The following is a 13,924-nucleotide window of genomic DNA, read 5'->3' as shown; positions in this document are numbered from 1 at the left end:
CAGTACACCCTTGAACAAATGTTCATGTAACACTTCATTGATCAATTGCATGAACACCCCTGGTGCCTCTGCCAACCCAAAAGGCAAAACTTTATACTGAGAAGAACCCAGTGGACAATTGAAAGCAGTCTTCCATTCATCCCCCTCCCATATGCGGATGTGGAAATAGGCTTCCCGCAAATCCAGCTTAGAGAAGATTTTCCCCTTAGCCAGATGTGCTAACATGTCTTTTATTAACGGCAGAGGATATTTGTTTAATATCGAGAGCGCATTCAATCCGCGGTAATCTGTACAAAGTCTCAATGTCTCATCCTTCTTTGCCCGAAACAAGACGGGGACACCTACTGGCGAATTTGCCAGTTCAATAAAACCCCTGGCCAAGTTCTTGTCCACAAACTCCCTCAACGCCGCCAGTTCCTTCTGAGTCATGGCATAAATTTTCGGCTTGGGCAGTTGAGCGTTGGGGATCAACTCTATCGCACAGTCAGTTTTTTGATGGGGTGGGAGTTGGTCCGCTTCTTTCTCACCAAACACATCTGCAAGGCCTTGGTATTGCTCCGGCAAGCCCTCCAGTGGTGTGACAGCAAAATGCGGGGTTGCTGCCGCCACCCTCCCGACTGCAGCCTCTGGAGCATCTTCCTCCCCAGGGGCTTGATAGAAACCATCCCCAGAAGTCAAAGTCCTGTGCACCCAATTTATATAGGGGTTTTGTTGGACCAACCAAGGAATCCCCAGAATGACTAGGGGATGCCCCACAGGCGCCACCACAAACTGCAGCCCCTCACGGTGGCTGCCCAATTGCAACGCCACCATTCCCGTGAAATGGGTGACTGGTTTCCCTTCCGCAGTAGAACCATCCAGCTGGGTGAAAATCATGGGATGCTGCAGTGGAAAGCTGGGTAACTCCAGAGCAGCCACCACATCAGGGTGCATCAAGCAACGCGAACACCCCGAATTGATCAATGCCCAAACTTCAACTGTCCTGGTGCGGGAGCCTAACTTCACTTTCACGTTCAGTGTGGGACAGTTGGCACTCACCGAAACATGTTTGCGCCCGTCCACCACCACCTGCCCACAGGCGCTCTTTAGAGCAGGTGGCTGGCGTTTCCCGCCGGCTGGTGTAGATTGGGCTCCCCCTCGCACCTGAAGTAGGGAACCTCCTCCACTTCAGTTTCAGCCTTGGCTGCCTTCATTTTCCTGGGGAGGGAGGGAGATTTCCCCGCCGGCTTCCCCGAACGATCAATGGTCGTGCCCTTCGGGCACGCCGCCACTCGGTGACTTTCCTTTCCACATCGGAGGCACTGCCCTTTCGCATAACGGCGCTCCCTCTCCTCCTCCCAGGCACGTTGACCGGACTTTCCAGTAGGCGCAGCAAGGCGGGAACCCTTGCTGAGCCCGGAATATCTCATCACCTTCCTGTGAGCGAAGGTCTCACGGGCATGTTCAGCCTTCCCTGCCAATTGAATCCATTCATACAGGATATCTGGGTCGTCCCTACCGAGCGACCACCTCAGGACCTTCGTGTTCAGACCGTCCTTAAATAGCTCTATTAAGGTAGATTGGGACCAATCCTCAACCTTCCCAGCCAGAGCCTTAAATTCCAGAGCATAGTCCGCTACTGATCGTGTCCCCTGGCTAAGCTCCCTCAGCGCCCGTTTTGCCCTTTCTTTAGCTAACGGGTCTTCAAAGTGTAGCTTCAATGCCCATAGGAATTCTTCGAACTCCTCCAGCTCAGGAGCATCCGATTGACATAACTGCACATACCAATTGGCAGTCCGCCCCTTCAGCTTAGTGGCAATGGCATTAATCTTGGCTCTTTCTGAATGAAAATACGGTTCCCATTCATCCATATAACTCCTTGCATTAGTAAGGAAGAATGATAACTTAGTTGGATCTCCGTCAAATTTAACTGTAAAGTCCTTAACCCCCACTCCGGGCGGTCCCTTCACCACAGCTGGGCGGTCAGACTTTCTTTTAGCTCCCAGGGATCTCCGCTCTCGAGGAGGGGACCTTGAAATTCGCACCCTCGGCGCCCTTGCCTCCTCTCTGTGCCGGGTTCTACTCCTTTCCTCCGAAGAAGGGGATGAATGCCTATTACTAGACTCCCCTCTCCTCCTCTCCTGAGGACCCCAGTCCATTGATATTTTCTGAAGCATAAATTCTATTGACTCCAATTTGGCCTCCACCAGTCTTATACGGTCAGGGGTTTGGGAATCCTCCTTTCCCTCCTGCCTCACCACAGTTGGAGACATCGGGTATCACTGTTTCCAAGACGTTTTGGACGTCCCTGGTAGGGGTCCCTGTGTTTCATCCCAGGTGATCAACTTGCCTGGCGACTCGCCGGTCAGGTCAGGGGCTCTTTTACCTCCAACCTCCTCTTCTCCCAGGCTGGAGCTTGACATCTTCCGAATTTCCGAGAGCTCCCGAGTAGGGACCCTCTCTGTTCTTATCACTGTGGAGTCGGGTTCCCCCTCGCTCGATTCCTCGCTTTCTGCGGTTGGGGATTTGGTTTGCTCATCGCTAGCACTTCTCCCTCACAAAATAAATCTGGAAAGGGGCTAACGGTAAATTTTTTGAGATTCTCAGATTTATGTAAGGATTGCCTACCCTAATAGACTCAGACTCACAAGCAGGGACTTAATGATATCTGATTTATTAAAGAATAGTATGCAAATACAGAGAAAGCTGAGAATGAGCAAAAGCGCGCCAAATACAAACTAAAAACCCTCGGCTCAAACGTAATCCCTCCCCTTGCCCTGCCGTTGCAAACTCCCCCCACCCCCAGGTGCTGGTAACCGTTTCTGCTGATGTCCTGGGAAAGGAACCTTGAACACACGAGATAACCCAAATACATTCCAATCCAGCTGCCAACACATAACAATCCCACGAGATGGAATCCTCCTCCCCTCCCAGACGAAACACGCATCAGCCAAATGACATGCGAAACGTTACGATGCAGAGGTAACATTGGAACGGTGAACATGACACCTAGGGGACTTCATGTCAAGCCCCATACAGCTAGGTCAAGTTAAGGACACAAGAACTACTGTACATACTTTCAGGTAGGCAAAAAGGTGTGGTAGAACCTTTTCTGACTATTAATTTTTATTAAAAGGCATAAACTTACTTCACTGATGCAGAAAAAGTGTTACTAGACTCTCTGATTTTTTTGCCATCACAAATTAACATGGCTTTCCTCCTACAGAATTCAATTAGGCATCTTTAAAGCTAGGCTGGGGTAGAACCCTGCAAACTGTAAAAGGAATTTCCCACCATGTATAGTGGATTCATTAAGGTGGAATCTTTTTGAATGATTTGAAATGCTTCTTTCCAGATTTCTTGCCACCTGACCCAAGTTGTCATTTATGAGGTATGCTACCACTGGACTTGCTTCTATCACCTGATTGCTTATGTCTGCTGTCTCTTCCATTCCTTTCCTAACTTACTCACACACTTTCATATTTCATCTTCAGCTCTACTATGAAATTCAGATGTGCAAATAAACATTACTGCTATCTGGGTTCCTTGTCCTCTTGACTGCCTGTCCTGTGACTGACCTGCATCTTTCAATTAACACCTGGAAGAGAGACTGCTTAGGCTCTTCCTAATAGCTCTTCCTATTTACTCTTGCAAGCTGTGAGACAACAAACTTCCAGCTCTAACCCCAATTAGATAATTATTTCCTTCTTTTGTCATAGCAGGCGCCCAGTGCCTGCTAGACACTTCATCCTCATCAATAAGTCATCTTCCCTTGCTGATGCCTAAATTGAGCAACTATGGGGGTGGAGGGGGAAAGAGAGGTTGCAGGACTATAAAACTTGCCCAGTGAAAGCAACCCCTTTCTGGAGACTGTCTTCAACATTTGGGCTAATCGTGGCAGATGGAGGAGGTGCCCCTAGTTCTGTAGGTAATTAAAAGGGACAATTTAAATAAACATGATACTGTTTGTTTCAGTCCTGGCACCTCTTTTAATGTCCTCCTGCTTCAGTATCCATCCTGCAAACTCTAAATTAGCTGGTAATACAAGATTTTCAGAAAACACTGCCATAAAATTTGGCAACATATATTATCATTGGTATTACATGAAGTTGGTACTTCAACTCTTGGCTATTTAGACAAGCCTGAGTTCACAATGTAAACATTTTAGTAAATTATAGATAACTTCTGCTGTGCAAGAATTGCTTATTCATATTGCAACTTTTTGTAACACCTCTTTGTTGGCCTGAGATACATATTTTTATAAAGTGCACAGATGCCTACTTTAGAAATTAGTTTTTGCCTTAGCATAGTGTTGTGTATTTTGATATGTTGAGACTTCAGACTACAAACTATTTGAAGGCTCTAACCTCTTAATGATACTAAGTATGTCTCAATGAAAGGGCAACCACAAGGATTTCATTATATTTTAGCCAGTGTGATGTATCACATTCTTTGTACATGTTGTCTGAAGGAAATAGCATAGGGAAACATCCACTGGGACCTTGCTGTAGGAGGAAAACTGTGATTTGGATAATGGTATTTCCAGCTGCACAGATGGTCAAAGTTGATGGTGACGGACAAATAATTCCAGATGATATATAAGGGAAAAATAATGAAACCAAGTACATGTTCATATTTAAAAGAACAATTTTAAAACAACAGATGAAAACATGTACTTAGACCATAATAATATGTCCATAGAAAAATAAAACTTTAGACATAAGTCAAGTGTGCTGTCCTAAAAAATAGCAAGCTTTACACTATGGCATAAATTACTATAAAGTCACTATAATTATTAAGGCTTTCCCATTTTTTTAAAAAAAATCTTAATTATTGAATGAAGAAACATCTGAACAGAGTTATACCACGCAAATAAGCATTTCTGCCTCTTTCTTTTGTCACCTCTTAAAATTTGCTAAAGAACATGGGCTGGGGAAGAGGGCTGAAGAGCAAGGCCACAGGGCCTCCTTACGTAGTAACTATAGAATTAACTTTAAAATAACATTCACTTGGCCACTATGTAAATATTATGCAATAAAATATAATACAATTTAATTAAAAATAAGTAGTCAAAACTTCAGTAAAATTTAAAGAAGAATTAAAGCCATTTAGCTTGCTTACAAGTAAGCACAAAACCCAACATTCCATCTAAATACAAATGCTTTTGTATGTCAGCAGAATATCAGATACGAGGATTAGCTGAGCTTCCTTCGGCACAAGAATCCAAGAACCTGGAAACCTCCACTAAAAAGACAGAAGGCTATTTCATTTAACTTTAAGTATTTTTAGCATTGAGAAGTTGTTTTTAAATGTAGCTAGAAATGTAACTGCTGACTCAAACGAAGTATTTTTTTGGAAATAAATACACAAACATACTTATTACAGACCCAATGCCAGTCATAAATCCTCTGTTGATATAAACATGGTCTCACTCTTGTATGTATGATCATGAAGTATATATAATAGTTCTAAACCACCTTGAAAGAAAAATGTCTGCTCTTTATATTAAAAAAATGACTTTATATTTAATATGAAGTCTGCACTATATAAGAACATGGTTTGTTATACTTAAATTATGTATGTATTTAATTACATCTTTAATACAGAAGATACTATTGTACAATTAAAATGACAGCATAGAACTCAGTTCAAAAGATGAATTTAAAAGAAATTCTTCTTCCTAAATTCATTTGATATATTCCCTTATCCTTAAGGACAAATATATTTTTGAACTTTCTCAAAGCTTTACTTGCGTTCTGGTTGGAATCACTAATAATGAAATACCTTCTCCCTAAAGATTTGTACTATTGCACCTAAGTCTAGCAAATGTTTTATCTATCATTTTTTTAAATGAAACAATATTTCTGACCATACAGTTAACGTTCTTATCCTCCTAATTATAGTACAAAAGTTCAAGGAGCCTTAACCCTGATAATATATCTTATCTTTGACACCTTTTCCTATTTAATTCCCCTTTTCCAGTTCTACCATATATTTTTGGACACAGGGCAAACAGAACCTTTGACAAGACATTTGTATTAGTTCATTAGTATGTTTTCTGCATTCATTTTTGCTTCCATCCATGATATATTTCTAGATTAGAAATTAGCACCCTAGGAATTCTAGGGGAAAAACAGTGATACTGAAAGCCTAGAAAGGACTGGGAGTCACTTTAATTGTTAACTAACTAGACTGCTGGAATCAAGGAAGGCTTATTCTTGCATACTTTACTAGCTCTCATTCTTTATCTATTGTTTAGAAAATAATAGAAAATATTCAGTTGTTTTGTTTTTTATGACAGATTTTAACAAAATATTAAAATGTTATGTCAGCCTTCATAACTGGATATGAAAATCAGAGTGAAGAAATAATTTTCTTTATGTGTGACCAGACAGAATTATATTGATTTAGCAGAACACATTTGTAATCTTGGTGAGCCTTATATTTTGTACCAGTTACATTTTGGAAGACAGCAGGTCTGATTATATAATAGTAACTGTGGAGAAATTACTTATCTTCCAAATTCCTAGAGAGCCACTTTGGTGTAGTGGTTAAGACATCAGGTAGAAATCAGGAGACCATGACTTCTAGCCCTGCCTTAGGCACAAAGCCAGCTGGGTGACTTGGGCCAGTCAATTTCTCTCAGCCCTAGGAAGGAGGCAATGGTAAACCACTTCCGAAATCTTACCAAGAAAACTGCAGAGACTAGTCCAGGCAGTTGCCAGGAGTCAACACTGACTCAAAGACGGACAGACACACACACACACATATGCAGAATACCTGGGGGGAAAATCACTTATCTTCCAAATTCCTAAAAAGTAGCTCATTTTATTCTATTAATTAATCATAGATGTGGCTCTTGTTATCTAAGGGATAATATCATTGTGAAACAGATGAGCTAGAATGCACTAGAAAATTTAACACCATTTCTTATGGCTGAAACAGCCCAACATTTATCACAATATATGCTATTCAAAAAAGAATATCCATATCACATCTAACTACTGTTTGTTCATAGTCACTATTTAGAAATAATTCTATCCCTCATTTCTCCCTTCATCATTCCTCTTCTATTCCCCAACAACAGCTGTATTCATATACCCTTTCCTCAGAACTATATCTGTGCCACTAATGAAAAGGAGTGATTCATGAAAACTTATGGAATAATACATTTCTTAGTCTTTAAGGTGCCATGACACTATTTTTTTTAATAATCAGGTGATGAATCTGTTCAGTAATTAGATAAGAAACTCACCATAGAATATCATGGCATAAAACCAAGATGGTAAATATATATTTTCAAATGAATCAGTGGAGCTAACATGCAGCCAGGTTTTCCAATTTCAGCTTAACAAACTGTATTTTGACAAAAGTAAAATAAAACTCTCCAGTTTTCAGTTCAGCAACTGAGTACATATCTACACGGCATCTAGAAGTAAAGCCATATCAGGAAAAGGCAAACTGCCATTCCCTGATAATTATTATTTTCCAGAAATTTGAGTGCTAGATATTACTGAGAGCTTGTCTCCTCCCTCCTTTTTTATCTCTTATGCCTAAGTGATCCTAAGCAACCATGCAAAATTGTTATCTCTAGAAAACTATAATTCAATATTCTCATTATGTTTATAAAGCAAGTTTAAATTGTGTTTCATGAAAATACCTGTTTCAGACAAGAGATAATTTCCCCAGCATACTTATAAGATTACCTCCCCACAGTATCACAATGATAAAAACATACAAATCTGTATCACTTTCACCAATGCATTCACTTGTAAAATTAAAAGTTGAACCTGCCTTTCTATTCTGGCAGGTAAAACTGTCTATATAGGGGTTACCTTTGTAAAGAAAGAAATTAAATGTCTTTCTCAAATATATATAAGAAATGACACATCTTTTTAAACATTTGACTACATAATGCATTTGTCTGAGAACAGGACCCCATGAATATTCACAAACATCGTTTTTTATTTGGCTTATGGAACACTTATAAACTAGGACTCCTAACACAGACTCCCAAGCACACAAAAGTGTCAGAGGTTATAGTTCGTTTTTCTCTTTCCTTCACTAAATAAGTTGCAAAAGTATTCAAAACCAGAATGAAAAAAAAGTATTTTATTTTGCTGAAAATAACGGACTCCTGGACTCCACTCGCCTGAAAGAAAAGCTGAGGTTCATCAAGCATAAACATGGGAAAATACATTAGTTTAGAAACCCATAAATCCTTATTTGAATCTGCCAACCTGAAAGCGAAGTAAAGCCTGAAAAAACTATTTTTCTTAAATGCTATGTCTGATTAAGCCATGCTCTTAAATGACAGCTGAACTTTAACATTAATATGATATTATTTAAACAACTGTATGAGTTTTTTTTACACTAAAAATGATGAATGTTTTTTGGACAGCTCAACTGACATAAGGCAAGAAGCCCCTTTAATGAGATTTGACAAAATGGAGACATATGCAGAATATTTGTTACAGCTCATATCCCAGCCCCTTCCTAGGGAGGATATAGGCTTGCCCAAGGATTTATTATTATTATTATTATTATATTGATTGTCTACAGGCGCTGAACCATCTCCTTCAATTGCCACTTCCTTTCTCCATGGATATTGAATTTAGCTTGTGTCATTTACATATTACTCTTAATCAGAGAATTTGGTATGCTACAGTTCAGAGACTAAATTGTGAGAAGTTTGTGAAATGGATGCACAAAGTGCAGTTTACCTTTGTAATCTGATTGTACAAAGAAGGGGGGAAAAGCAATCCTATTTTTTTATCTTTAGAGACTTAAGAATGGGTACATATCTTAAGTAACATAATATGCAGTAATCTTAATATGGGAAGTTAAATATGTGCTTCATGGCTTAAGTAGTACTTTTCATGTCACAATACTATTTTCATTTGGGAGACCATACAAACAATGGGGTGAACATCAGGATAAATGGCTGTATATAAGTAACTTGCAACTTGAAGAAGGAAGCAAGAATGTGGATGAAGCGTGACATACACTGGGCACTAATTCTTTGATAAGAATCTTTATTTACTGTGAAAATTTACTGTGAAAAATGAAGTGGATCAACCACTTTAAGAACAGTTTTGATTTTTTTTTAAGTTAGATTTTTGCCCTAACCTTTCAAACAAATCTTATAGCATAATCATAGACTGCTATAGACTGCTCTTCAACAGGAAAGAATAATTCTTATTTAAAAAAATAAGAAATTATTGGTTAAATATGTAATTAAATAATATGCCAGTAGTGTATACATTTAAGTAGCTGGTTATTTCTATCTTTTTCAGGTACAATCAAACCAAACTCAAGAATTCTGGAACATACCACCATTATATGTTAATAGTGTTTAATCTGTACGACAAAACATTTAGGCTAAAGCTTGGAAGAGTCTAAAATAAAATAAAACTAAAATATCAGTAGATTTAATGAGAACCTACAGCAACAAGTTCTACAGGTGGTCCTTGCTTAAGGACCCTAATTGGACCAGCAACTCTGGCCTTAAGCAAAGCGGTCACTGAGTGGGAAATTACATGACAGCAACTGTGCTTTCTGGATGGAAAGAGACAAGACTACTCAGTTTCACACTGTCCGCTTTTGTTTGCCTCCTAATCACTCCCTCACCCTTTGGAAAGCTTGCTTGCCTGCTTACTGTACACATTGAAAGCAAGGCAATTGTACCAGCGGCCCAGGGCTGGGAGCTGCAGGCATGCTACACAAAACAGCTTACTCTCTGGAAATACCTTTCTCTCCAATCTCTCTGCTCTGGGGGCGGGGGGGAAGCAAGCAATTTCTGTAGGCAATTTATCCTTTGCCTGACCCTTCTCCCCCACAGGCAGAGAGATTGGAGAGGAAGGAATTGTAAGAAGGCATGAGCACATTGCTCATGATGTGTAGAAGTACGAACAGCTTGCTGTCTTGAAATCTCTTTCTCTTTGCAGGGGGAGAGGGTCAGGCAAAGGAGAGATTGCCTACAGAAATCATTTGCTTTATATCTCTCCCCCCACCCCCTCCCCGCAGAACAGAGAGATTGGAGGGGAAGGAGATTTCAAGAGAATACTGTAAGCTATTTGTGTAGTGTACCTGTGGCTCCCAACCCCGGCCTGCTGGGGCAATCACATTGTTCTCTATGTGAAGAAAAGCAAACACCTTACTCTCTTGCAATCTCTTTCTTTCCAATCTCTCTGCTCTGCAAATGGGAGGAGAAAAAACCACAGGTCGGGCACAGGACAAAGCATACTGACTATAATGGCAATCACATGACTGAGGGACTCTGTGAAGGTAGTAAATGGTCATAAAAGGGCCATAAAGTTATTTTTTTCAGCATCGCCGTAACTCTGAATGATTGCAGAATGACTGGTCAGTAAGCCAGAACTACCTGTATAGTTCTTGTACCTAATAAACTGACTGCATAAACTTTAAAAAAAAAAAAAAACAGTCTACAGTTTTTATCTTGATTGTGTTACAAAATCCACATATTTTGGAGAGGGTACTCAAAGCTGACAGTTCAAATTAAAATTAATTACAGTTCAAACTGTTCCACACTTTGGTAATAAGAATGTAACACAACATAGCTCCATTCTTGAAGGGCAGGCAGTATGCCTTTATGGGAAATGGGAGATTTGAATGCATGTACAGACTACTTCTCAGCCCTATAAGTTAGACCAGGAAACTGGTTCCACAGGAAGACCAGAATTATTTTACTGAGAAGGCTATAGTAACAGAATCTTGCAAGTCTACCTTTGTTTTCCCTTCTCTCCCTTTTATACCCCAGGCTAGTCTCTCTAAGAATTTCCTGACTTTATGAGCTTAACACATGGTTCTGCCCCTGGTTTGGACTTAATAGCTTCTGGTTGGTTTCTCCAGGGCATCTCCATGGCTCCCGACACCTCTCTACCATAGGAAAGAAGAAACATTCAGAGCTTGTGTTCTCTGCTCTGCAAGAAGAGTACAAGAGACTTCTATTGGGCTACAGTATCAACTTTATTTTATTTGCTCATGTTATCAGGCCAGTTCCTTTTGTTCACAGGAACTGTCCTTGCATTAGAAACAAAAACGTGCATAGAAAGAACATACAATAAATTCAATAATTATTTTAATTATGATTTTCATTTAACGTACATGTTTTAGGGACAGAGAAAGCAAACCCCTTAAACAAATGGATGTATTTAAAATATAGTTTTTGTGTACAAGTGTATACCTGAGAATTCAACTCATTTTGAAATTATACAAAACTATGATAAAAACTATAAATTTTATCTATCAATCTATATAAGAAAAAGGAAGAAAAAGAAAAAGAAAGGATCCCTACCTTGCCCTTACCTTCGTAACATTCCTGTAAGGATTCTTGAACTCTTTCCCAAGTTTGCATCAGTTTCTCTAAGCTGTGGAGGAATAATATTCTAAGACTGAACAATGTTCAGATACACTGAGTTCAATTTTGCTAGCACAAGTTGTTTGTAGCTCTGCAGAATCTTCACTTATTTTATTTATGTATTTATTTATTACAGTTTAGAGACCACCTGACTCTGAGCAGCTTGCATTAAAAAAAGTAAGAACATACCCCCCCCCAAAAGAAGAAGAAGCAGAAGCAGAAGCAGATGATATGTATTCAGAAGGGCCCACTTGAAATTTGAGAATTAAATCTGATACTTTCAGATGACAAATTTCATAATTAAATAAAAACCACCACAATCTTATGTTTTTCTATAATGGAGAAGACCTATGCCACTGCTAGAACACATACTTTAATCCTAGGTATCTGAAGTTCTTGAGTAACAGAGTGGGAAAGTCTGTTGCTTGACAAATTGTGTATGAACTTCAGCTGCCCAGAGTAGGTTGGAGCCAGGAAGATTAATAATAATAATAATAATAATACAAATAATAATTTTTATGGATGCACAATGTTGGTCTGAAGCAAAAAAGATAAGACATTTCAGAAGCTCTATGGGAAAAAAGCATTAAGGACTCCCATTCGTTAATATTATCTGTGAATACTGAGTTCCAGTCTGATTTCTTATCTTATAGTTAAACTTACTCTTTCTCGAGCACGCTGGATCTTCTCTCTGTCATGACTGAGATTTTCTAATATGTCCTGACCAATATGTTCTGCATGAAGAGGAAAAAAAAGAAAAACAAGCCAACAAGTGAAATACAACAAATGAAAAACAGACAATACTTTTATAACATCTGCAATACAAAAGCACAAATTTAAATACAAAATTTGATAAACTGAGACCAGAAAAATAAGAATAATTTTAAAATATCATAAAAAGTGAAAAACTAGCAGTTAACAAATTTGTGCACTGGACTTCATAAACACTGGCAAAACTGAAGAATGAGTAGCTTGGTTTAAATGGAATTCTTCATGAACTTTGAGATCTATAAGGCCCACTCTCGAAAAACCTCCAAGATGTTTGAGTTTTATAAGACCAGCAGTTCTTCCTAAGGTTTATGAGCCATGCATACTTAACAAAACTCCATTTCTCTCCGTATTCACATATGGATCCTTTCAGAAACAACTAGCAGAAGTGGACTTCCTTGTTCTCTTCCATGGACAATAAGACTACATAAACAGTAGTAGATGCAAAGTAATGCAAAGTACTGAGCACAGGGGATAAGGAAGAATAGAGAGCTCTTTCTTAATAGAGATATACTTTTGATGAACAGCTGGGAATCACTACTGTGTGGGAAAGTTCTATTCCACCAGCATGTATGTACATGATAATATGCAGAGAGACTTCCTGCCAGTGGAATATTCAAGAGCTTCCAGGTCCAATTTATAAACTATTTTAATTTTTTTCCAAAATTACTTAAATAACAGTTTGGAAGTTTGGGAGTTATAGCACTGAAAAGGAAATAGCAAGTGCTATATGTGCAGAGGTGTTCATTACACTAGCTGCTCTTTGATTGGTTTGATGAATAAAATTAAAGTATTCCGGAAAGACAGTAGATATGCACAGTAACCTTGTAAGTTTAAACAATATCAATATTTCCCACTATGTCTAATCATGAGCTGACATGACTGAAGAGGTAGGTCATCCATAGAGGCAGGTCATTCATACTGGCTTCCTACTCTCTATTTTTAGCTGCATATCTCTAGAAGCAAAAGGTGGTTCAATATTAGCATTGTGAAAGACCTTTGAAAGAGGTACTTTGAATGTGCTGGAGCACAAAGAACACTTCTTTTTGAACTGATAAATCATGGGGAAATTGCGAAGCAAGTGGCCAGGCATGCAAATACATGCAGAGACAACTTGAAGCAGCAGCCTAGAAAAAGACAAGGCTATTTTAGTAATTATGAAATCTGTTGTAACACAAAGTGTAACACAAAGTGCAAAATGCACAAACTAAAGAAAAAAATAAAGCTATATGATTTTAAAGAGAAATGCAGAGAACACATTTGGCCCCTCAATCCCTTTTTAAAAGAGAGACAATAAGTCAATTAGAAATTTTAATAGTCAAGTTTATTGCCTAATTATCCAGTCAACAATTAGGATTACCAATAATCAAGAACAGAGAGCTGTCAATTTGACAAATAGTGTATTTTATTTTCATTTCTATGGCTGAATATGTCACTAAATAAAATAGGACCATGTCACTTGACTATCACCAAAATAACTGTTATGACATTTATGTGTGATATTTTCAATGATTATTTCCACATTGCCCCAGAGGTCAAAGAATTGAAATAGTTGCATTGTCTTGTAGCAAATATACAGTATATGTATACTAAAACTGGTAGGCTCAGAAAGTCACTGTTTTTTTAATTATATATTGACAGTTTAAATGACAATAAATTGGTTAGGCATAGAAATAATATAATAAACTCAGAGATTCTACTAAATTCAGCAAGATTTTTGCAAAGCAAATTCAGATTAACAGTGCTGTAAATTATACAGCTTCAATACAAAAGCCTGGATCCAAAAATTCATGTGAT

The 13,924-nt window shown here is 38.7% G+C and overlaps 1 protein-coding gene across 4 annotated transcripts in view; it reads right to left on the bottom strand.

Annotated features, from left to right (window-relative positions):
• Positions 1-13,924, bottom strand: part of VTI1A (vesicle transport through interaction with t-SNAREs 1A) — a 235,111-nt gene that overhangs the window by 71,258 nt on the left and 149,929 nt on the right. For 2 of the 4 annotated variants that reach the window (XM_063307161.1, XM_063307162.1), the window contains 2 exons: positions 12,023-12,093; positions 11,297-11,369 (listed from right to left, as the gene is read on the bottom strand). In XM_063307161.1, the coding sequence (XP_063163231.1) occupies positions 11,304-11,369; positions 12,023-12,093 (137 nt within the window). In that variant the 3' untranslated portion in view covers positions 11,297-11,303. The remainder of the gene's footprint in view (positions 1-11,296; positions 11,370-12,022; positions 12,094-13,924) is intronic. The other 2 variants (XM_063307159.1, XM_063307160.1) reach the window with 1 other exon arrangement.

Source organism: Candoia aspera, chromosome 6 (genome assembly GCF_035149785.1).
Source record: "Candoia aspera isolate rCanAsp1 chromosome 6, rCanAsp1.hap2, whole genome shotgun sequence".
NCBI classification, from domain to species: domain Eukaryota; kingdom Metazoa; phylum Chordata; class Lepidosauria; order Squamata; family Boidae; genus Candoia; species Candoia aspera.
Note: the sequence above shows the minus strand (reverse complement) of the source record. Positions and strands in the feature narration are given on the sequence as shown.